At 40.0% G+C, this 24,577-nt stretch overlaps 1 protein-coding gene across 3 annotated transcripts in view; it reads left to right on the top strand.

Annotated features, from left to right (window-relative positions):
• The window catches only part of UPRT (uracil phosphoribosyltransferase homolog), a 28,843-nt gene extending 4,490 nt beyond the window's left edge, over nucleotides 1-24,353 (top strand). The window contains exons 2-7 of one of the 3 annotated variants that reach the window (XM_032387900.1): nucleotides 12,142-12,184; nucleotides 15,984-16,053; nucleotides 17,566-17,628; nucleotides 19,511-19,672; nucleotides 20,762-20,860; nucleotides 22,822-24,353. In XM_032387900.1, the coding sequence (XP_032243791.1) occupies nucleotides 12,164-12,184; nucleotides 15,984-16,053; nucleotides 17,566-17,628; nucleotides 19,511-19,672; nucleotides 20,762-20,860; nucleotides 22,822-22,928 (522 nt within the window). In that variant the 5' untranslated portion in view covers nucleotides 12,142-12,163 and the 3' untranslated portion in view covers nucleotides 22,929-24,353. The remainder of the gene's footprint in view (nucleotides 1-12,141; nucleotides 12,185-15,983; nucleotides 16,054-17,565; nucleotides 17,629-19,510; nucleotides 19,673-20,761; nucleotides 20,861-22,821) is intronic. The other 2 variants (XM_032387898.1, XM_032387899.1) reach the window with 2 other exon arrangements.
• The last annotated feature ends 224 nt before the right edge of the window (nucleotides 24,354-24,577 follow it).

The following is a 24,577-nucleotide window of genomic DNA, read 5'->3' as shown; positions in this document are numbered from 1 at the left end:
TAGTGATTCATCACTTACATATAAAACGCAGTGCTTATCATAACAAGTGTCCTCCTTAATACCCACCACCCATCTAGCCCATCCCCCACCCACCTCTTCCATTAACCCTCAGTTTGTTCTCTGTCCTTAAGAGTCTCTTATGGTTTGTTTCACTCTCTCTTTTTTGCTTTTTTCTCCTTCACATGTGTTCATCTTTTTTGCTTCTTAAATTCCACGTATGAGTGAAATCATACGGTATTTGTCTTTCTCTGACTTATTTTGCTTAGCATAAAACACTCTAGCGCCATCCACCTTGTTGCAAATGGCAAAAATTCATTCTTTTTATGACTGAGTAATATTCCATTGTATGTATATACCACTTCTTTATCCATTCATCGGTTGTTGGGCATTTGGGCTCTTCCCATAGTTTGGCTGTTGTGGATAGTGCTGCGATAAACATCCAGGTGCGTGTACCCCTTCAAATCTATACTTTTGAATCCTTTGGGGAAAATACCTAGGAGTGCAATTGCTGGGTCCTAGGGTAGCTCTATTTTTAACTTTTTGAGGAACCTCCATACTGTTTTCCAGAGCGTCTGCACCAGTTTGCATTCCCACCAACAGTGTAAGAGGGTTCCCCTTTCTCCAAATCCTTGCCAGGATGCAAAGTTGTTGACTTTAGCCATTCTGACAGGTGTGGGGTGGTATCTCATTGTGCTTCTGATTTGTATTTCCCTGATGATGAGTGATGTTGAGCATCTTTTCATGTGTCTGCTGGCCATCTGGATGTCTTCTTTGGAGAAATGCCTATTCATGTCTTCTGCCCATTTTTTAACTGGATTATTTGTGTTTTGAGTGCTGAGTTTTATAAGTTCTTTATAGATTTTGGGTAGTAACCCTTTATCAGATATGTCATTTGAAAATATGTTTTCTTCCTCCAAAGGCTCCCTTTTTTTTTTGTTGATTGTTTCCTATGCTGTGCAGAAGCTTTATATCTTTATGAAGTCCCAATAGTTCATTTTTCCTTTTGTTTCCCTTGCCTCAGGAGACGGATCTAGTAAGAAGTTACTACTGCCGATGTCACAGTAGTTAACTGCCAGTGTTCTCCTCTAGGATTTTAATAGTTTAATAGATTTTAATAGTTTCCTTTCTCACATTCAGGTTTTCTGCATTTTGAATTTATTTTGTGTTTGGTGTAAGAAAGAGTTCCAGCTTCATTCTTCTGCATGTTGCTGTCCAGTTTTCCCAAAACCATTATTTGAAGAGACTGTCTTTTTTTCCATTGGATATTCTTTCCTGTTTTATCAAAGATTAGTTGACCACATAGCTGTGGGTCCATTTCTGGGTTCTCTGTTCTGTTCCATTGATCTATGTGTCTGTTTTTGTGCCAGTACCATACTGTCTTGATGATGACAGCTTTGTAATAGAGCTTGACGTCTGGAATCATGATGCCTCCAGCTTTGCTTTTCTTCAGAATTGCTTTGGCTATTCAGGGTCTTTTGTAGTTCCATACAAATTATAGGATTGTTTGTTCTAGCTCTATGAAAAATGCTGGTGGTATTTTGATAGGGATTGCATTAAATGTGTAGGTTGCTTTGGGTACTATAGACATGTTAATAATGTTTGTTCTTCCAATCCATGGCATTGGAATTTTTTCCCATTTCTTTGTGTCTTCCATTTCTTTCTTAAGTTTCTATAGTTTTCAGAGTATAGATCTTTTATCTCGTTGGTTAGGTTTATTCCTAGGTATCTTATGGTTTTGGGTGCATTTGTAAATGGGATGCATTCCTTGATTTCTTTTTCTGCTGCTCCGTTATTGGTGTGTGCATCAGATTTCTATACACTAATTTTATATCTTGCAACTTTGCTGAGTTAATTAATTAATTAATTAATTACATATAAAACGCAGTGCTAATCATAACAAGTGTCTTCCTGGGGCGCCTGGGTGGCTCAGTTGTTGAGCATCTGCCTTCGGCTCGGGTCGTGATCCCGTGGTCCTGGGATCGAGCCCCGCATTGGGCTTCCTGCTCGGCCGGGAGCCTGCTTCTCCCTCTCCTGCTCCCGCTGCTTGTGTTCTGTCTCTCTCTGTGTCAAATAAATAAAATCTTTAAAAAAAAAAAAATAACAAGTGTCTTCCTTAATACCCACCACCCATCTAGCCCATCCCCCACCCACCTCTTCCATTAACCCTCAGTTTGTTCTCTGTCCTTAAGAGTCTCTTATGGTTTCTTTCATTCTCTCTTTTTGCTTTTTTTTCCCTTCATATATGTTCATCTTTTTTGCTTCCTAAGTTCCACGTTTGACAATGGATCGTGGATCACCACATCAAAAACTAATGAGGTATTGTATGGTGACATAACATAATAAAATTTAAAAATTAAAAAAAAATAATAAATTCTCATTTTTCAGGTAGTCCCTTTAAAAAAAAAATTCCACATTTGAGTGAAATCATATGGTATTTGTCTTTCTCCAACTTATTAAAAGTGTAGCACTTTTGTGGTGGAGTCTTTCGGTTTTCTATATAGAGTATCATGTTGTCTACAAGTAGTGACAGTTTGACTTCTTTGCCAATTTGTAAGCCTTTTATTTTTTTGTATGTTGTCTGATTGCTGATCCTAAGACTTCCAGTAGTGTGTTAAATAGTAGTGGTGAGTGTGGACATCCCTGTCTTGTTCCTGACCATAGAGGAAAAGCTCTCAGTGTTTCCCCATTGAGTAGGATATTAGTTGTGGATCTTTCATATATGACCTTTATGATGTTGAGGTATGTTCCCTCTGTTCCTCCTTGTTGGGGGCTTTTTATCAAGAATGGATGCTATATTTTGTCAAATGCTTTTTCTGCATCGATTGAGAGGATCATATGGTTCTTATCCTTTCTTTTATTAATGTGGTGTATCACATTGATTGATTTGTGAATATTGAACCACCCCTGCAGCCGGGAATAATCCCAGTTGATCGTGGTGAATAATTCTTCTAATGTATTGTTGAATATGATTTGCTAGTATTTTGTTGAGAATTTTTACATCCATGTTCATCAGGGATATGGGCCTGTAATTCTCCTTTTTAGTGGGGTCGTTGTCTGGTTTTGTAATCAAGGTAATGTTGGCTTCATAGAACGAGTTTGGAAGTTTTCTTCCATTTCTATTTTTTGGAACAGTTTGAGAAGAATAGATATTAAACTCTTCTTTAAATATCTGGTAGAATTCGGGCACCTGGGTGGCTCAGTTGTTTAAGCAACTGCCTTCCGCTCAGGTCATGATCCTGGAGTCCCAGGATCAAGTCCCACATCGGGCTCCCTGCTCGGCGGGGGGTCTGCTTCTCCTTCTGACCCTCTTCCCTCTCGTGCTCTCTGTCTCTCATTCTCTCTCTCTCAAATAAATAAATAAAATCTTAAAAAAAAAAATAAATATCTGGTAGAATTCCCCTAGAAAGCCATCTGGCCCTGGACTTTTGTTTGTTAGGAGATTTTTGATTACTGATTCAATTTCTTTACTGGTTATGGGTCTGTTCAAATTTTCTATTTCTTCCTATTTCAGTTTTGGTCATTTGTATGTTTCTAGGAATTTGTCCATTTCTTTCAGATTGCCCAGTTTGTTGGCATATAACTTTTCATAATGTTCTCTTATAATTGTTTCTATTTCTGTGGTGTTTGTTGTGATCTCTCCTCTTTCATTCATGATTTTATTTATTTGGGTTCTTTCTCTTTTCTTTTTGATAAGTCTGGCTAGGGGTTTATCAGTTTTTTTCTTCCAAATATGCAGCTCTTAGTTTCATTGATCTTTTCTAGTTTTTTTGGTTTCTATGTCATTTATTTCTGCTCTAATCTTTATTATTTCCCTTCTTCTGCTGGCTTTAGGCTTTATTTGCTGTTCCTTTTCTAGCTCCTTTAGGTGTATGGTTAGGCTGTGTATTTGAGACTTTTCTTCCTTCTGGAGGTAGGCCTGTATTGCTATATACTTCCCTCTTAGGACCACCTTTGCTACCTCCCAAAGGTTTTGAACTGTTGTATTTTCATTTTCATTTGCTTCCATGTATCATTTTTTTTTCATCTTTAATTTCCTGGTTAACCCATTCATTCTCTAGTTGGATGTTCTTTAAAACCTCCATGTATTTGTGGTCTTTCCAGATTTTTTCTTGTGGTTGACCTCAAGTTTCAAAGCATTGTGGTCTGAAAATACGCATGGCATGAACTCAGTCTTTTTGTACCCGTTGAGGGCTGACTGATTTGTGACCTTGTATGTGATCTATTCTGGAGAATGTTCCATGTGCACTTGAAAAGAATGTGTATTCTGCTCTTTAGGATAAAATGTTCTGAATATGTCTGTTAAGTCCATCTGGTCCAGTGTGTCATTCAAAGCCATTGTTTCCTTCTTGATTTTCTGTTCAGATGGTCTGTGCATTGCTGTAAGTGTGGTGTTAAAATCCCCTACTATTATTGTATTATTATCAATGAGTTTCTTTATATATGTTATTAATTGATTTATATATTTGGGTGCTCCCAAGTTGGGGGCATAAATATTTACAATTGTTACATCTTCTTAATGGATAGACCCCTTAATTATGATATAGTGCCCTTCATCTCTTGTTACAGTCTTTGGTTTAAAATCTAGTTTGTCTGATGTAAGTGTGGCTAAGCTGACTTTCTTTTGATGTCCATTAGCATGATAGATGGTTCTCCATCCCCTCATTTTCAATCTGCAGGTGTCTTTAGGTGTAAAATGAGTCTCTTGTAACTCTTAATGATAGTAAACAAACTGAGGGTTGATGGAGGGAGGTGGTGGGGGGATGGGCTTGATGGGTGATGGGTATTAAGGAGGGCACTTGTTATGATGAGCACTGGGTGTTGTAAGTGATGAACCTCTGAATTCTACTCCTGCAACCAGTATTGTACTTTATGTTAAATAACTAGAATTTATATAAAAATTTGAAAAAAAAGAAATATATGTCTTAATAATGACAGTAAAAGAAATGAGTCTTGTAAGCAGCATATAGATAGATGGATCTTTTTTTTTTTTATCCATTCTAGTACCCTATGTCTTTTGATTGTAGTATTTAGTCCATTTACTTACAGAGTGATTATTGATAGATAAGAATTGATGGACTCTGAAAAACAAACTGAGGGTACTAGAGGGGAGGGGGGTGGGAGGATGGGTTAGCCTGGTGATGGGTATTAAAGAGGGCACGTACTGAATGGAGCACTGGGTCTTATACACAAACAATGAATCATAGAACACTACATCATAAACTAATGATGTAATGTGTGGTGATTAACATAACATAAGAATAAAAAAAAAGAATGAAAAAAAAGAATTTAGTGCCATTGTATTAACTGTAAAGTTGGTATTTCTGGTGATGTTCTCTGTTCCTTCCTAGTCTTTGTCACTTTTGGTCTTTTTTTTTCCCCACCTAAAGAGGCCCCTTTTATATTTCTTGCAGGGCTGGTTTAGTGGTCATGAACTCCTTTTGTTTTGTCTGTCTGGGAAACTCTCTATCTGTCCTCCTATTCTGAATGACAGCCTTGCTGGATAAAATATTCTTGGCTGCATATTTTTCCCATGCAGCATATTGAACATATCATGGCACTTTCTTCTGGCCAGCCAAGAATTTATGGAGATATCTGTTGGGAACCTGGTCTGTCTTCCCTTATAGGTTAAGGAGTTTTTTTCCCTTACTGCTGTCAGGATTCTTTCCTTGTCTGTGTATTTTGTGAATTTGGCTACGATGTCTTGGTGATCATCAGCTTTTGTTGAATTTAATGGGAGTTCTCTGTGCTTTTTGGATTTCAGTGTCTGTTTATTTCCCCAGATTAGGATAGTTTTCAGCTATAATTTGTTCAAATAAACCTTTTTCTCTCTCTTCTTCTGGGATTCCTATGATAGAAATACTATGCTTCATGGAGTTGCTGAGTTTCCTAAGTCTACATTCATGATCCAATACTTTTCTTTCCGTCTTCTTTTCAGTTTCATTATTTTCCATACTTTTATCTTCTATATCACCGATTTGTTCCTCTGCTTTGTCCATCCTCATTGTCACGGCAACCATTCAGGTTTGCATCTTGGTTGTAGTATTTTTAATTTTGGCCTTACTAGATGTTAGTTCTTTTATCTCTGCAATAAGGGATTCTCTGGTCTTCTATGCTTTTCTCAAGCCCAGCTAGTAGCCATATAATTGTTGATTTGAATTCTGGTTCAGACATCTTACTTGTATCTGTATTGAATAGATCCCTGGCCATGACTTCTTCCTGTTCTTTCTTTTGGGGTGAATTCCTCCACCTTGTCATTTACTGTAGGTCACTGTTTTTTGTGTGTGTGGTTGTTAGGAAAGCCTGTTATATTCCTACTCCTGAGGGTAATGGCTATATTAAGAAGAGGTAAAAAAAAAAAAGCTAGATCCTGTTTCCCCTAGAGTTGAAGCTTTCCAGCAGTCTATGATCAGTAGACTTGGTGCATGTGAGGGATTTGTGCTTGTCTTCTGGGGGGAGGGGCCTGATGCACTGATTCTCTGGTAGATTTGCCCCAGTGGAGGTGCACCTGCAGGGCGTGGGGAGGGGAAGCTGGAGGGTGCTTTGTGCAAGTGGCTCCAACCTCCACTGGGTGGCGCTGTGTTGCTCACTGAAGTAGGTCCGTGCTGATGGGGGGGGGGGGGGGGGGGGGCAGGCAATGGCATAGCTCTGCTCTCTTGTCCCCGGAGCAGAGAGTTCCTGTCCACCACTCTTCAGGAAGCCCTCACAGAAAAGCAAATATTCACCCCTCTTGTGTCCCTGTTGTCTGTCAGGTCCCTGCCTCCAAGCTGTCTACCTGCCAAGCGGTACAGAACTCCTGTCTTTTATCTCAGGCACACGGCTGGGTTTCAAAACTCCAAACTCCGATGTTTAGGGACCTGGTGCATGTGGACCCATGCTGATCCTCTGAGGGAGGGTCTCCCCACACTGCAGATGGTGCCCGTTAGCACGATCGCACAGTGGCTGGAGTTCATGGTGAAGTGCAGCAAAAAGCCGGCACCAAGGTTTGCTGCCCTCAGCAGGTGTCTATGTTCCTGTGCTAGTAAATGGGGTCTCACATTGGCATCCGCTAGCTTTTTTGCCCCCCGAGAGGCTGTTCCACCGCCCCAAATGCCCTACAAGAAGGGGAACTGTTTCTCCCTGTGCAACCCACGGGATCCTCAGAGCGCACTGGCCGCTCCGGGGCCTCTGCCCTCCTTTCCCCCAGGAGCACCGCTCTGCCTGCCAGGCTCCACCCAGCAGTGTTCCGGACTTCTAAACCTTCAGACTTTGGGCTCCAATGCTTGTAAAAACTTGCAATAATCAGCCACTCTAGTTTTCCCAGGGAATGAACACCACTCTCTCTCTCTGGGTAAGTCTCTCTCTGGTGCAGTTCCCTGCATGCTGCCTTCTCTCTGTTTCTCTCTCTCTTTCCTCTCTCTGAGATTAAGGCTCCCTCCCCTCCACAGCACCCACAATTCTTTTCTCCCTGTATCACGTCCTACCTCCAGGATGTGGCTTCTTTTCTCTCTAGTTCTCCAGTTTGTTCTCTCACCATTCAGATTGATCTCTCGGGTGTTTGGAAAGTTTTAGTATTTATCTAGCTGTGATTTAGAGACGAGGCAAGCCTAGGGTCCCCCTACCTCTGTGCCATCTTAACTCCCTCCTTGGGCCTTGTTTCTTAAATGATACCTAAATCAGTGCTACTGGGATTTGATTTCAATTCAGTTGTTTTAAGTTATGGGTCAGAGGTTTTGATGTAAAAATTTTTGAAAAGGGTATGTTCTTGTATGTGTTCACTTTTTTTTTTTTTACAAGCCATGTTACAATGGCAGCTTCTCCTTCTTCAGAAGGAGCATTTTAATGATGTTTTCTTATTTGTCTACCAGACTCTATTTCATTCTTTGCATTGTATGTCCATGGCAGTCTGATTTGCAGGGAGAGAAATTAAAATACATCTCAAACTGTCACCTTTAGAAAATATTCCCTTATTAGAGCAAAATAAATAATGGCTTTACTCAGGGACGTGGAATCGGAGAGCTTCAGGCTGGGAAGTACCGTGAGGTACTTCACCTCTGTAAGCCTCACTATTTTCATCACTTAATGGAATCTACCTCTTAAGGTTGTGTGAGGAGTAGATCAGATCATGCACCAAAAGTGCTTAATACTTGGCACCAAGGAAGTTTTTAATAGATAGTGACCTGTGGGAAAGAAGGGAGTAATGTATGAATAATATTAGGTACCTGCTGTAACTTTCAGACCTTTTTAGAAAAGCTTTATATGTACACCTTTGTACACCTAGTGTGCATGTGTAGTTGTTAAAATCGTTCTTGTTAATAAAGGGGAGGAGCTGTCAAGTCTATTCTGAATGAAGAGAAGGAGCGGAGAGTGATCAAATGGCAATTTCTGCTGTAGAAATTGAAGTTGTAATTGTCCCAGGGGAGGACATCATCCAACACACTAGAGAATTCCTCTAGTAGTAGTAGTAGTAGTAGTAGTAGTAGTAGTAGTAGTAAGGACTAGAACGAACAGGGGAGAGGATCTCTACTTGAAGTCTTAATTTTTTAATATTATAAAAACATTCCTCTGTCATAGTTCTGTGATAAGTAAATAGAGTCCAGTGAGATTCAAGAGGTTCCATCTTGGTTTGCATTTGCTATGAGACATGCATGTTTTTAAATATACACAATTGCTGAAGCCTCTAGAATTTTCTTTTTAAAGATTTTATTTCTTTGACAGAGAGTGAGAGAGAGAGAGAGAGAGCACAAGCGGGGAAACAGCGGAGGGAGCAGGAGAAGCAGGCTCCCCGCTGAGCAGGGAGCCCGATGTGATGTGATGCAATGCGATGCCATGCGTGGGACTCGATCCCAGGACACTGGGATCATGACCTGAGCTGAAGGCAGACGCTTAACCGACTGGGCCACCCAGGCACCCTGCCTCTGTAGAAATTTTAAGGTGCTTTCTAGACAGCATTGAGTAGGAAGAGTCAGGCTTACCAAGTCCACATTAAAACCAGGATTTGACTTCCTGTATGATTCTCATTCTTTTGTTGTTTCATTGTGAAGATAATTTTTTAAAATGGCTACCTTTGGCTTTTCATTTTCTTGCTACAGATGTGTGACACATTTGTTGGGGGAGGGGAGTGTCAAGAAAAGTGTATTCGCAGATATGATTAGGTCTGCATTGTTAATACTGTTCGGAGGTTACATAATTTATTTACATATTTATTTTTCAAAGATTTTATTTATTTATTTGACAGAGAGACAGAGACAGCGAGAGAGGGAACACAAGCAGGGGGAGTGGGAGAGGGAGAAGCAGGCTTCCCGCGGAGCAGGGAGCCCGATGCGGGGTTCGATCCCAGGACCCTGGGACAATGACCTGAGCCAAAGGCAGACGCTTAACGACTGAGCCACCCAGGCGCCCCTGGAGGTTGTACAATTTAAAAAAAAAATGCTCAGTTTAACACTAATTAGATTTCCAAGTTCTGAATTAAGAGTGTCTGGATATCGCTGTTTAAATATTTAATATTTGATCATTTGGCTATATTTTAGAATATTCTAGGAATGTGTGTCAGTTTTTGTTGCTTTGTGACAGTTTTGCATTCGATTTTATTTGGGACTGTTATTAGATAGAAAATGATTAAAGTGACTTTCAGAACCTTGTTTTTAGTATGAGAGTTTTTTAAAAAAATGATTTTGAGACAAGTGAATAGAGTTACAATTTGAAAAACAGTGTATGGAGTGAATAAGACCTGGGTTTACACTGAAACTCCTTTCTTAACAAACACTTCAGTGCAGTGTTGGAAAGTAGGGGCTCAGAGAATATGTGCAACTTGTTGATCTGACAAGTATATATCCGTTTTATGAAACTCTAGTGTTAACAGTGTTAAGGATTTAGATGTGAATAATGAAGACCACTGTGGTTTTCAAAAAATGCAGTCAACTTACCATATTCTAACTGTAGTTTAATTTCTAAATTGATTTAAAGTACACAGTATGGGTCCTGAATAGTGTGGGTCTAAGACGACAGGAAACGGGGTTGGTAATTATTGTTTGTAGCGGGATGACTTGGAGCAGTAAATGCTTTAATTGGAAGTCAAATAGCTATCAAGAGATGACAGTTCTGGCGTGTACTTGTTAGGAGTGTAGAGGAGGTGATGATTATGGAAAAGCTATCTGCTGAGGCTGATATTTTGGGGGAGAATATGAAAGGTGTGAAAATGTCTGATTTTCAGGTAAAATAATAGACTTGCACGACTCTGATCACTTAACCTAATGTGGCTTTTCTATGTAATAAGCTTGTGTGTAACTGTTCAGACATTAAAAACAAATATTTCAGATGTGGTCCCAAGAAATAGTACTGAATAATTCTTATGAAGCAAATCCAGATTTTTCCTCCCTATTGAAAAACTCTTCTGGCCGTCTAGATTGTTTGTATAGGTCTAGCAAACAGAAAGTAGGCTTCAGTATTTATTGTAGTTCACTAGCTTTTATTTCCTTGACAAGCATATTGTGAAGATGAATTCCAGAAATGAAAGGTGCTAGCGTAATAGTGTAGTTTTATTTGAAAACCACAGTACATGAAATAGTCTGTTTCATTTATTTATTTAATTTATTGTTTTTTGGGTATAGTTGACACACAGTGTTCTATTAGTATAAGGTGTACAACCTTATATATATACTATATATACGTATACTGTAGTATATATACATGGAACCACAAGTTTACATGTTACGCTGTGCTCCCAACAAGCGTAGCTACCATCTGTCACCATCCAGCACTATTACAAGATCATGGACTATATTCCTTATGCTGTGCCTTTTATTCCCCTGACTTACTCATTCCATAACTGGGAGCCTGTATCTCCCACTCACCTTCACCCATTTTGCCCATCCCCTATCCCCCTCCCCTCTGGCAACCGTTAGTTTGTTCTTTAAACGCAGCCTGTTTTAAGTGGGCTCTGTGTGTGTGTGTGTGTGTGTGTGTGTGTGTGTGTGTGTATAGGTATGTGTGGATAGTTTTCTGAGTTTAGGGAATATTTATATATAAAGAATACAAGCCTATATTCTTGCTATTGCTCAGTTATGGTTCATATTTTAGAGAGTTAATATCTGTAATATGATAGAACTGTGGTTACTCTGAGAAACCAAATGTCATTTGTGTCAGGGGTATTTCATTGCTTTTTCCTGTCAGAAAAAGTAAATGCAGCTCGGGAAAAAAAGGAGTAGTGACTAATGGTATACTGAGATAATACACGCTTGCATATTGCCATTTTGATGCTGTGTTGGGGGAATATTTTAGGTATGCTATGGATAGGCAGATGGAGAATTTTAAGTACATAAACTGTACATCAGTCTGTTCAGTCAAATCATTTAACTTACATGGGAGAAGGGAGTGGAACAATACTAGATTTTTACGTACAGAAAAAAATGTCAGCCTTTTAACATCCCCTTTTGGGTCCGTTAGGTGGGTAGGTGCAACCTTGCATTATTATTACTTGGGCACCTCAGGATATGAAAGTGTTGACCAGAAGGATATGTACAGGAAAATGGCAGAAAGATCTAGGAGATAAAGTATTTAATTGAAAAAAAACAAACAAACAAAAAAACGGGCAAAAGGAACAAATTATCAATACTTTGAGAAAGAGGTCTTGGAAGTTAGGTTATGCATTCTTGAAAACAGTGGCAAAAGTAGAGGATTTATTTGTATCATTCTCATTCCAAAAAGGATTAGAGACAAAGTAGATGGGTTACTTATCTTGGTAATGTGGGTTTTAGATCAAGGTGAATGGAGAGGGAGAATGGGAAGAAGCTGGTTTTCATGCTGCGGAAGTTTTTCTCTTAACTTGAGCTGCGGGCTTGTTGCCATCTTGCAGGGGGAGCTTCATTTGGCTCCCGCTTGGATAATATAGACTTGGGCAGCTCAGTGGGAGACTGCATGATCTTTTCAATTGCTGTCTCTAGTGTTGATACCAAGTAAGCATTTTCAATAATATTTATCAAGTCATTCCATTTAAGTTCCTGTATCCTAGTGAAAAAATATCTTGCTTCAGTGATAGTTTGTACATGTAAGCTTTTAGGCTTTTAGTATGTAATAGGTCTTAATAGCATTGTTACTATATGTATTAAGTAATATTTTCCCGTAAAGCTCTAAGCTGGACTAAAATTTATACTACTTTCTTTCTAGGACAGCCAGTAGAGGGGACTTCATGTTTTCTGCGGATCGTTTGGTAGGTGGAGGCTTTCCATTTTTGTTTCATTGTTCCTAGTGATATAATCATAGTAGGCTAAGTGACTTTTTTGTTCTAGAGAATCCTGGGGGGTGAGAGAGATTGTGCCAAGTAATCATCATCCTGGCAGGCTTCTGAAGTATTGTTTCTACTCGTTCGTTAAAGCTGTGCCTCAATCCCTTTCACCTCAAAGCATTGCCCATGAACTCGTTTTCTGTAATTCTGAGGCACTTCTACCTCTCAAGTGGATCTTGGCAATCCTTAAAGATGTCATCTTAGGGCAGTGAAGTGAAGTACATTGAAAGAAAACCAAAGATGTAAGGAGACCTAGTAGTTACCCTTGTGGTATTCATTTAATACAGAAACACTAATACCCCCTCTTGTAGTTTACCTGGAGGGTTACTTATTTTACCTTTTCTGTACTATCCTCACATGTGAAATACTAAGTTGGGCTGTGTATACTTCCCTCAGGGACTTCCTGTTAAGGATTGGCCAAGCCCAAATCAGTTTATTTATTTATCTATTTTTAAATTTGCAAAGGAGACCTTTTTTTTTAAATTAAAAAAAAAATTTAAAATTGAAATTCAATTAGCCAACATATAGTACATCATTAGTTTTAGATGGAGAGTTCAGCAGTTCATCAGTTGCATATAACACCCAGGGGCCATCACATCACGTGCCCTCCTTAATGCCCATCACCCAGTTACCCCATCCCCCCACCCACCTCCTCTCCAGCAACCCTCAGTTTGTTTCCTGGAGTCCAGAGCCTCTCATGCTTTGTCTACTTCGCTGATTTCTTCCCATTCAGTTTTCCCTCCCTTCCCCTATGATCCTCTGCGCTGTTTCTTATATTCCACACATAGGAGTGAAAGCATATGATACATATCTTTCTCTGCTTGACTTATTTCGCTCAGCATAATACTCTCCAGTTCCATCCACATCGATGTCAATGGTCAGTGTTCATCCTTTCTGATAAGCCCAATTCAGTTTAGCTAGTGAGGTCTGAGAGGATCTCAGGCCGAATTGGGTTGTTTTCAGGTAAAGCACTGCATTTCCTTCTTGTGTTTCCATCTAAGTGTGCTCAGTGCTTGAAATAAGGTTGACACATCTTCTGCTGTGCTATTAGTATTCATCTGTTGATGAAGTGTATACTGAACTCGAGTCAGGCCCTGGGCTGGGCTGTGTTGCAGGGGCAGGCGATAACAGCAGTACAGAATACAGACATTGTCCCTGATCTCATGGAGTTTACATTCGAAATGCTGTTGGCAGTATTTAGTGTGGGAAAGAAAGAAAAGTGGCTTGTTATCCTCACAGGTGTAATCAGAGAATAGAGGATAGATTATTAAAGGGAACGCGAGGGGGAAAAGGCGTGAAACTTTTCATTTGGATGTTCCCCGGGGAAAATACTAATTCCAAAGGAGTGTAGGCAGCTCCTGTTGTGCTTTTGGCTTTAAGTGTTTCTGGTCCAGAGGCCACTTCTCTTTACAATCGTTTGAGCTTCCGGGGGCAGTAATAACCCTTGGATTGCATCAAGGTCAGTGTATTTGGCACTCCTGGAGTGATAGTTAGGTCATTCTGTCTTTATGGTTTTTTTCTTAAGATTTTATTTTATTTGATTATTTGAGAGCACAAGCAGGGAGAGCGGCAGGCCCAGGGAGCAGGAGAAGCAGGCTCTCTGCTGAGAAGGGAGCCCGACGCGGGGCTCGATCCCAGGACGCTGGGATCATGACCTGAGCCGAAGGCAGACGCTTAACGACTGAGCCACCCAGGCGCCCCTGTCTTTATGCTTTTATCAAACCAAAGGAACGGGTTCAAGGAGGAAGGAACCTGTGTCATTGGCTGCTGTGGAGAAAACAGAAGTGTTGGTGTTCATTAGTAGAAAATGGTTCCTCTTTCTTTTGCTTTCTTTGCCTTTTGTCTATAGAAGGTAGGAGTTAAGTTCATGGTTATTGTAAAATGCTTGCTTGAAAGGGCAGGTATTATATCTTAATCAAATCAGATAATAAGGACCCATGACAATTGACATGAAGGAATGGTAATTTGGACCTCTCTATTCTCTGCAGTTGGCTTTGAAGGTTCTGATACTGGGAGAGTGTGGAGGGTCTTTTGTGGTTGTGGTAGGGACTGGAGCTATTTAGGTTTCTGGTATTGAGGATTTCTAGTACACTGTCTGTTGGGTCCCATTATAGGTGACATTAATTCTATCCTGGATTTGTCAGGATTGGCTTCCCTGGCACTCAGATCCTGAGTTCTTTCTATTTAGTCACCCTTCTGCTGGTTTTATGTTCTCCTGTAAGGCTTGGACATACTAATTTCTGTCCCAGAGTTGCAGGAGACGGGCAGGAGGTAAGACTCTCTAGAAAGAGTGTTACTGGGAGGGGCGCCCGGGTAGCTCAGTCCATTAAGTGCCTGACTCTTGATTTGGGCTCAGGTCGTGATCTCAGGGTCGTGAGATAGAGTCCTATGTCGAGCTCCATACTCAGTGGGGAGTCTGCATGAGACTCTCCCTCTCCCTCTGCCCACTTCCTCCCCCCACCCATGCTCTCTCTCTCAAATAAATATATAAATCTTTAAAAAAAAAAAAAAAAGACGGGTGTTACTAGGAGATCTAGGCTATCCAAAGAAAAGGATCCTTTTCTTCCCTTCAACTTGTTCCTAAGAAACATTCACCTCGGGGCGCTTGGGTGGCTCAGATGGTTAAGCGTCTGCCTTCAGCTCAGGTCATGATCCTGGGGTCCTGGGATCGAGCCCCGCATCGGGCTCCCTGCTCGGCGGGAAGCCTGCTTCTCCCTCTCCCACTCCCCCTGCTTGTGTTCCCTCTCTCGCTGTGTCTCTCTCTGTCAAATAAATAAATAAAATCTTAAAAAAAAGAAAAGAAACACTCACCTCCACAGAAGGTGGTGGCTAGAGATGAGTATGCATACATACACAGTATTCATCAGGTTCCTGGGCCCTCTGGTGCTTCACGCTGACAAAGTGCTGGCCCATTTAGCATTGATCATTTTAATGGCAGCAAGGTGTTGTGTTGTGATGACAGAGCATGGTATTTCTCCCTGCTTTTCCTAATTCTTAATCAATAATGTAATATTGATTAGAGAAAATGTGCATTGCAGACTCAGCACTGCCTTAATTGTAGTAGGCTCTGGGTGCTCATAGGAATATCATATCTGGGTTTTGGAGGCTGTTCCTAGTAGCTCTGATGGATTCCTTCCTCTGTACCACACATTAAGATCGTTAGGAGCCTTTTTTTTTTTTTTTTAAAGCCAAGAAGCCCCAGTGCGTTCTACTGGCACCTACTTCAAGCTCAGGAAATTGATTCAGCCCCATCCATTCATTTATTTCCTCCTGAGAGGTTTCAGGTTTTATTTGCATTATGGCGAGCCTTTGTTAAAAACAATCCAACTTAATTTCAAAGTACCGAACAAGGCAGAGCAGTTCCCAGTGGGCACTATTTTCAGAGTTACCAGAAGTGTATTACTTCCAAGGATGACTCTTGCCACTTGTAGTTTCGCATCTCTCATAATACCAGCTGGACTAACTGAATGAGAATCAGAAGGCATACTTGAGCCTTTTGGTGGCAATCATGCGCCTACCCGAGGTTGGATACCTAGCAGCAAGCAGCCTAGCTTTTGGATCTATTTCTGCATCTAACCTGTGATAGGGGGCCCCCTTCCTACCTCCACAAGCTAAACCCTCTCCCATTGTGTTACTGACTTTGTGCCTAGTGTTCAGCTCCTGAAGCTAACAGCTAACACTAGACCTAGCAGGTACTCAACTTCTTCTTCTTTTGACTCTTTAGATCAGACTTGTTGTGGAAGAGGGATTGAATCAGCTGCCATATAAAGAATGCATGGTGACCACCCCAACAGGTAACCAGGGCTGTTACTCTCAGATTCTCTTCCTGAAAATTCTGCGAATTAGGGGGAAAATGGGGAAAAAAAAAAGCAGTCATTTTACTGTGATTTATCTACCATGAGGTTGAGAATACTTTTTCTTCTTCCTCCTCTTCTTCTTTTTCTTCTTCTTTTTAATTTTCAGTTCTCTTGTGAAGTTTTATCCTGGTTCTTAATTTATAGAGCTTTTTGTATGTGTGTATGTATGTCTGAGGAATATTAACTTTTGTTTGCAATAAATGCTTCAGGGGCGCCTGGGTGGCTCAGTCAGTAAGCGTCTGCCTTCGGCTCAGGTCATGATCTCAGGGTCCTGGGATCGAGCCCCGCATCGGGCTCCCTGCTCAGCGGGAAGCCTGCTTCTCCCTCTCCCACTCCCCCTGCTTGTGTTCCTGCTCTCGCTATCTCTCTGTCTGTCAAATAAATACATAAAAATCTTTTAAATAAATAAATAAATAAATAAATAAATGCTTCAAATTGTTTCCTTAAAAAAAAAAAAAAAAAGCAGCCTGAGCAAATCAGTATGCAAAATAAGGAGTCTAGGTGTAGCTGTTCTTTTCAACAACTTAATAAACTCAGAGCCATTTAGTAAAGAAATTTATGTGGATGACTTTTTGTTAATGGCTTGCTTGTCAGTTCAAGTTCAAGGTTAATAAATATTCTTTAGCATGCAAGTGTTGCCTTTGATGACAGCCCATTGGGACCAGAGTTAAGAATTGCTGGCAGCTTATCTTCACCTCTGTGGGGAAGCTGCTGGTATTAATAAATGGGTGGGTTGGTTTGGCATTGAAACTCCAGGTAAAAGAATGAGAAGTAAAAAAGACAAAGAAAACTAAAAATGATGAGATCCGGAGAGAGTACTTTGTTTTACTCTAATAGAACACAGCTGAAGATCCCTATTTCAGGGATTTGAAATTCCGAGAGAACCAAATGTTCTCTAGTAAATAATGGAAGCTGTTCTATTCAAAGGTTGACTTTATGAAAATTAGGGCCTGAGCTTGTTGCATCATAATTGATCCAAATTCAGGATGACACCAAGGGCTGAACATGTCTTGGTAACGACTTCAGCCTTTGTCTTCTGCTTTTTAAGGCAGAATGGAAGCTCATAAAAAGGGCTGGAATGAAGGAGGCTCTCTGCTGTGCCTCACGGTGAGGTCCCAGTTTGAATTGATGGGGTTTATAGCCCTCAGAGTGTGATGATTTCCCTCTGCATTCAATTTGAGGAATGTGTGTGTGAATATCATGCTATCATAAGTCCTGTTCCTACTTGAAGCCCGCGTCTCCCAATTATCCCCGCAGGTCTCTTGTGAAGATTGAAGAAATAACGGAAAAATCATGACTTCTCATTACTTTCACAGGGAACCTAAGAGGTTATACACTGTCTAGACAAGGGTTGCTCTGTACCCATTGGCTTTAAATTATAGGCACTTTAAAAATAAGTGGATTGCTCTGGTAATGAGAGATAAATTCTTTGATTTTATTCCCCCACAGGGTACAAGTATGAAGGAGTGAAATTTGAGAAGGGAAATTGTGGGGTCAGCATAATGAGAAGCGGTAGGTTTGCATATGTGTGATTCTTGTCTCTTTGCACGCAGAGAAACAATTATTTTTCCAGGAGAGAGGTGAGCTTGTCTGTCATAATTGCAGCCTGCCTTGACTTAAATCTCACCACCTGTGTTGTCTGTTATCACGGTGCCTTGGATCATGGCCTGTGTGTTGCTAAGTTTGACTAATTTTAACTGCAGAGCATCTACTCTAGTGGCCTATCCCCCCCCCCCCCGCCCCGGCAAGCCAGCCTTCAGAGAGATTCAGGGTAGGATAGGAGGATGAGATGGTGCTCTCTTGGGGAGAACAGGGCAGCTTGAAGACTGATGGAATATGGCACAAATTCAGGCCCGTGGAACTTTGAATACCTGACTGGAGAAATACATATTTTTAAAATTTCTTTTGTAGGGAACAGTCCTATCCTATTGGGAGCTGGACTGAATGACTTATTTAGTGTTTTTAGTTTTATATTTGATGTGTATGTGACCATATGGCAAAAGCACTTAACTGTTACTGACTCTAGGTATTTCCAGTTGCTGGTCTTATAAATGTTGTATTTGTGTTTGAGTCCAACTGATTACTCTTTTAAACCCACCTTTGTGCAACAAAATCACATGCCTGTAATTAGAATATCTACTTGTTCCATGGGGATGATTACTTCCATTTGGCAACTAAGTAAATAAATAAATTTTTGCACAAGATCCAAGGTTCGGTGGAAGCTTCACTTACTTGCACTGGAGACAAATGGATTTATTTTTCCCATATAAGCATTGCTTTTTCTCTGGCTGTGAATTTCTGTTTGTGAGCAGTTGAATACCTTAAGTAGAATAGGAGCTTTAAGCTCCCTTTTTTTTAGTAGAAGGTAGCTTTTAAGCAATGAAAGGATTTTCAGGACAATGTTACTTAACCTTTTAAAACTGGTGAAGACAATGGAGATGGGCTTTTAGGGCATTTTTTCTTTTTAGTTTAGTCCAGTTCCTGCCCTAAAGGTAGCAGCATCCTCACACCCCTAGTCTATAGCAGATGACCTTGGGGTAATGCATAGACAGCATTGTTTTTTAACCTTATTAGCTATTGGTTGATTTTCATATATACTAGAAACTGTTTTTATGTTTACACCAGTGATGGAAACTTTCCTCTTAAAATAAATGCAAGTGAAAATAGTTAAAGAAAAATGTTAAGTAAATAACAGTACAGATAGAATTCGGATCTAGCCTAAAATCTGGAAGATGGTATGAGAATGATTCCCTTTTGGCAAACACTTCCTTAAAGGAATTTAGCCCAAAAAAATACCTGTGTTCAGAAACCAAGGGGGTAGTAGTAGTGTTGGTTATGGTTCTTGGAGGAGGGGAGGGAAGGAGCAATATACTTTTTCACTGTTTGCCAGCAAACTTCTGCGATTGGAGGCATTGCTGGGGCGTAGTGCTATCTCCTGATGCCACTTTGGTCTGTAGCCCGATTCTTCCATAAATCTTCTGTATTTTTTTTTTTCAGATGAAAATAACAGGTTGAGGTGGTTTAAAGGCTTCCTTAAAATAATAGGAGTAAAATGGTCCTGATAGTGGAAAAGCTCAGGGAGCAGCCCAACAAAACACTTTATTTTTTGTATTTCATGGAAGCGTGACAGCTCTACAACTTGAAAGCCAGCAATAAAACTAGTTTATCCTACTTTCATTGACCAGCCCTTAATCTGGTTTAATTGACCTGCACTAAGTATAAAATAAGAGCATATCAGAAGTAAAAGCTCTTAGCTTAAGAAGAATTGCTCCCATCTTGACAGTGTCCTTCTTATATTAATAATAGTCACACACTCTGCTTTGGCCTATTTTTGGACTTTAATTCTGTCTCCCCCAACCCTTTGTTTCCCTTTTGAAAATTTTCCTTCTTCGAGGTGAGGCAATGGAACAAGGTTTACGAGACTGCTGTCGATCCATACGAATTGGAAAGATCCTGATTCAGAGTGATGAAGAGACACAAAGAGCCAAAGTATATTATGCCAAGTTCCCCCCAGACATTTACCGCAGAAAAGTCCTTCTGATGTATCCAATTCTCAGTGAGTGGCTGGAGTTTAATTTGTATACTTTGCTTAGGGTTTAAATCAGTTCAACTTGGTGACTACCTTTTAGGTACCCCTTACATAAAGGCAAAACCATTTCTCAATGTGTTTTTCTCAGTTGGATTTGGAGTTGCCCTGGGCAGTTCACTGGGGAATTTTTATTGTATAATAAGAGAGTATACATTGTCTAAATAAGCTTTATTAGCTCCAAAGAGCTTTTGTTTTAAAATGAATGAAAACACTGAAGCAAAGGATCTAATGAGGCAAAATATACAGAACACAGAAAATATATTGAGGGGTGCCTGGGTGGCTCAGTCGTTAAGTATCTGCCTTCGGCTCAGGTCACGATCCCAGAGTCCTGGGATCGAGCCCCGCATCGGGCTCCCTGCTCGGTGGGGAGCCTGCTTTTCCCTCTCCCTCTGCCTGCCGCTCCCCCTGCTTGTGTTCCCTCTCTCGCTGTGTCTCTCTCTGTCAAATAAATAAATAAAGTCTTTAAAAAAAGAAAAGAAAATATATCGAAATATGTCCCTTCTCTAGCCCAATTAATATAGCAATGAATTTCTCAAGGATTTATCCTCTCTGAAAGTAATATTTTTTTCTGTTCTGTGTTATAAGCTTATTCAGATCCCACACGGTATTGTCTCCCAGGGTCTGTGGTGGAGGGTGGGTGTCAAATTTGATATCTCAAATACTCAATGAATTTGGGGTTTGATGTGAATTTGAAAACTGAAAAGTGTGTGTGTCATGTCCATTATTGAAAATAATATGGATGGGGCGCCTGGGTGGCTCAGTCAGTTAAGTGTCCGACTCTTGGTTCTGGCTCAGGTCATGATCTCAGGGTCATGAGATCGAGCCCAGCATCAGGCTCCTGTCTCTCTCTGTTTCTCTCTCTCTCTCTCGGATAAATAAAGAGATAAATAAACAAAATCTCTAAAAAAAAGAAAAGAGAACGTCATTGATAAAGAACAGGCACCTTCAAATGGAGCTTTGCCTAGTGTCAAACTGCCTTTACTTCAAAGAAACTTCAAAGCCGTTTTGAGATAAATGTTACAGTTGCTAATGCATTTGGTTGTCATTTGATTTCAGGCACTGGAAATACTGTAATTGAAGCTGTAAAGGTCCTTATAGAACACGGAGTTCAACCCAGTGTTATCATCCTACTCAGTCTGTTCTCTACTCCACGTGGTGAGTTCAGCATGACTGGGGCTCCAGATGAGCATGGGTTGGGTCAGTGTGTATCTATCCAGACTCTCATTGTGAAGAAAATTGCTTCTTCCACATTAAATCTAAATCGAATTTTGGTAGTTTATCATCTCTAAGCTTAGTGATAAAGTATTTTTATACCATTCTCATGTTCAAATTCAAATGGAAAAGTATGAACTAACCTCTTTGAAGGGGATTGTAATTGTTTTCCTGGTATCCCTGTTTGGGTAGAGCCTGCACATGGCTACAATGTCCCTGTTTCTCCTGACTGCTCACCTGAGCCTGAGACCTGCTCCCAAACAGCAAGAAACTTGAGGCTCTGGTTAGCCCTGTGGTCTTGCTGCATAAACTTCGCAGCGTGAAGCAAAGAGCGGTTGTTTTCTAAGTTCTGCCTCTGCTCAGAGGGCATAAAGGGTAGAACTGTGTGTTCTCCATTTCCTCGGGAAGGTAAACCTAATGTAAGGCCCCAGTGTTTGGCCATACAATCTAGGACAATTGTGAAAGTGTCCTAAGAAAATAATCATACACGCATGTAGAAATTTAGCCCTTAGGGTATTCACTGCAGAGTTATTTGTAGTATGAGAAAAAATTTGAAAGTATATAAACGACTTACAACAAGAAATGGTTAAATAAATATACATTCAAAGGATGTAATATTATGTAACTGTTAAATCATGTTTTTGAAAAATATTTAATAACATCGAAAAACCTACATGTAAACATAAAAAAGCATGTTAAAAAATAACAGCATTAAAATAACGTAAAATGTTATCACCAACTTTAGAGGCGACTAATGCAAATTATGACTATTATGACTACCAAAATCAGACTTGGATTTAACATAGAACCTAATAAGTCTTTCCTTAGCATGAGAGATTAGACAGATGCACGATACTATTTCAATTTTCATTTTAAAATACATACTATATTAATGGTGGCTCTCATAGGATGCTGGGACTCTAAGCAATTCATTTTATTTTTTTAAGCTTTTTTTTTTGGTATTTTCCAAATGTTTGACAATGACTTTGTATTTGTTTCCTAACTGAAAAGAAAGAGAAATATGTGGCTTATGCTTAGGGTGTTTCCTCATTTCCAAAGGTTCCCAGTCTCAGCCAACCTTGAAGGGGCTACAGGGTCTCCAGTTGGGAGGGCTGCTTTCCGTAGGCCATTGTTTATTTTGTTGTTTCATAATAAAAATTCGCCTGCAGTTCAAATGTTGATGGTGACAATGGGCAATTTGCTTGGTCATCTGTTTATATATAGCAGAGGTGGCACTGTAAACATTGAGATAACCAAATAATGACTGGGTTTCCTGCCTTTGGAAGTAGAAAAGTTAACTCTTAGTTCTAAGAGTGTACATTAGAGTGGTGTACTATTCTTTGACATTGTAGATGAACAAATCTTATTTTGTGGCAGCATTGCTATGGTTTTTTAGTTTGGCGAGGGTCCTAGCTCGTCCCTTTCCCTGCAACCCCCAAAGCTAGAGTCCTAAGTTCTAAAAGCTAGCTCACTCTGACATCCAAAGGAGTTTTTACACTTGTTTCACAGTGTTCCAGTTGAGAAGCCATCATCTTATATATGATCCTGTTTCTGGAAGGGATTGTAGTCTCTCTGTTCCAGCTGCCTTTAAAATGAAACAAAACAAAGACTCTTCAGGGAGAAAGTTGCTGTAACTGAATGTATTTTTAAAGTCTTGGATATATAACAATTTGATTCTAAGAATTTATTAGTGAATGAGTGGAGTCATAGTGTGATGATTGTCAAAGCTTTTCAGATATCAGACATATAAACTCGGAGAGTAATCCAGTCTGACTAGGTATTTAAAGGTCATTGCTTTCTGTCTTCTGTCTGTATTATACCCAATGATTATAAAATTTCTGAATTCCAGCTAACGTTACCAAAAAGTCATGCCATAACAGTAATTCTCCTTTTATTTTTTGAAGGTGCCAAATCAATCATTCAGGAGTTTCCAGAGATCACAATTTTAACTACTGAAGTTCATCCTGTCGCACCTACACATTTTGGACAGAAATACTTTGGGACAGACTGAGTTACCAAAGGAAAATTAATGATCTTGTGTACTATTATAGTTAATGTTCTGAGTTTCTACTTGTTTTACTAATTCACTTGAGGAATGGCAGAGGAAATTACGTTTTGTAACTTGGAAGTGGGTACAGTAAAAAGGAAATATTTGAGATTTATTTAGTTTATTTGATTATTTCTTAACCGTCGGCACCAAATTCAACAGGGAAGCACACACAACTCTTAGAAAATATTTTAATAATGTTCTTCTGCAAGTCGATGATCCCTCGGTGCACTGAAACTGCTACCTAATATTTTTTTAGGTAGGCTCCACACCCAGCATGGAGCCTAGTGCGGGGCTTGAACTCACAACCCTGAGATCAAGACCTGCGCTGAGATCAAGAGTCAGGTGCTTGACCGACTGAGCCACCCAGGTGCCCCAAAACTGTTTGCTGATTTTTGAACCTCTCAGTTTGGATGTTGTTTGCAGCCACAAATAAAGCCCAAATGGGAGTCCGGTCTTTGGCCCACTGTAGTTTACATTTTGTTTAGTTTGCTTTTAGTTCTAGGGAGAGTTCGTATATATGGCTGTTGGCACCTTCTTCTACTCTTTACTTCCTAGTACTGTACATGCCGGTAACTTGGGGAGGGTGAAAAAAGAATGTGTCCTGAAATTGTACATTTCCATTAATATCCTCACTCAGTTAGCAGACCCAGGATATATGGCTAGCTCTTTAGTCAAGCCATTATATTTTTCATGGCTCACTTCCCATCCTGTGCATTGTTGGTAGGTGCCTTGCCAAGTACACTGCAGTGAAGAAGCTGGTGAGCATTTCCGACAACGGAACTGTAACATTAATTTACGTAGATAGATTGAACCAGGGATATGTGGATGCTGACAAGGCTCAGTACTGTTAATGCCATCGATGCCCTAGAGAGGAATCTGTGGTGATTTTTCTGAGGTATGGGGGAAAGAATGGAAAGAGCGGTTTCTTGCTGAGTTTCATGGCCCATGAGTAAATGAAATTGCTACATTTTAAATTTGGATATTCCATTCAATTTGGGAATGAGTTCTTTTGCGTACTTGTCACCTGTAGATGTATTAAAGTTAAAAATACCATGATATTTTTTAAATCCTTAAGATTTATGTGTGTTCCTATTTAGACCTCTGAAAGGAAGATAAACTGCTGTAGAAATCAGTGTTTGTGTTCTGAAACTTGTTTGTGAAACCCTGATCTCATTTTGCATTGATATTAAACATTTTAACAGTGGTTCTGGCTGATGACTTGAATAATTATACTCTCACAGCCCCAGAGGCAGCTGTTGTGGGCCTCTGGTCCAAAAAATCCAGAAAAAGCAGCAGGCAGTGTCTTAGAACCAAAGCTGATGAAAGTCAGCAAAGATTAGGGGGTAGGAAGGAAAAGGTCGTGTACAATGGAATGCATTTTCCATATAGAGCCTAGGAATGCTAGAAAGACTTCACTGTATTTTCCCTTTATTTAAATTTTTTTTTTTAGTTTTTATTTAAATTCACTGTATGTTACTTAACATACAGTGTGATATTAGTTTCAGTTGTAGAATGTTGGGATTCAACACCCAGTGCTCATCACAACAAGTGCCCTCCTTAATCCCCATCGTCTATTTAACCCATGCCCCCACCCCATGTCCCCTCTGGTA

The sequence above is a fragment of the Phoca vitulina genome, unplaced genomic scaffold (genome assembly GCF_004348235.1).
Source record: "Phoca vitulina isolate PV1807 unplaced genomic scaffold, GSC_HSeal_1.0 scaffold51, whole genome shotgun sequence".
In the NCBI taxonomy this organism is placed as follows: Eukaryota; Metazoa; Chordata; class Mammalia; order Carnivora; family Phocidae; genus Phoca; species Phoca vitulina.
The sequence above is the reverse complement of the archived record's forward strand: the minus strand, read 5'-3'. Positions and strand labels throughout refer to the sequence as shown.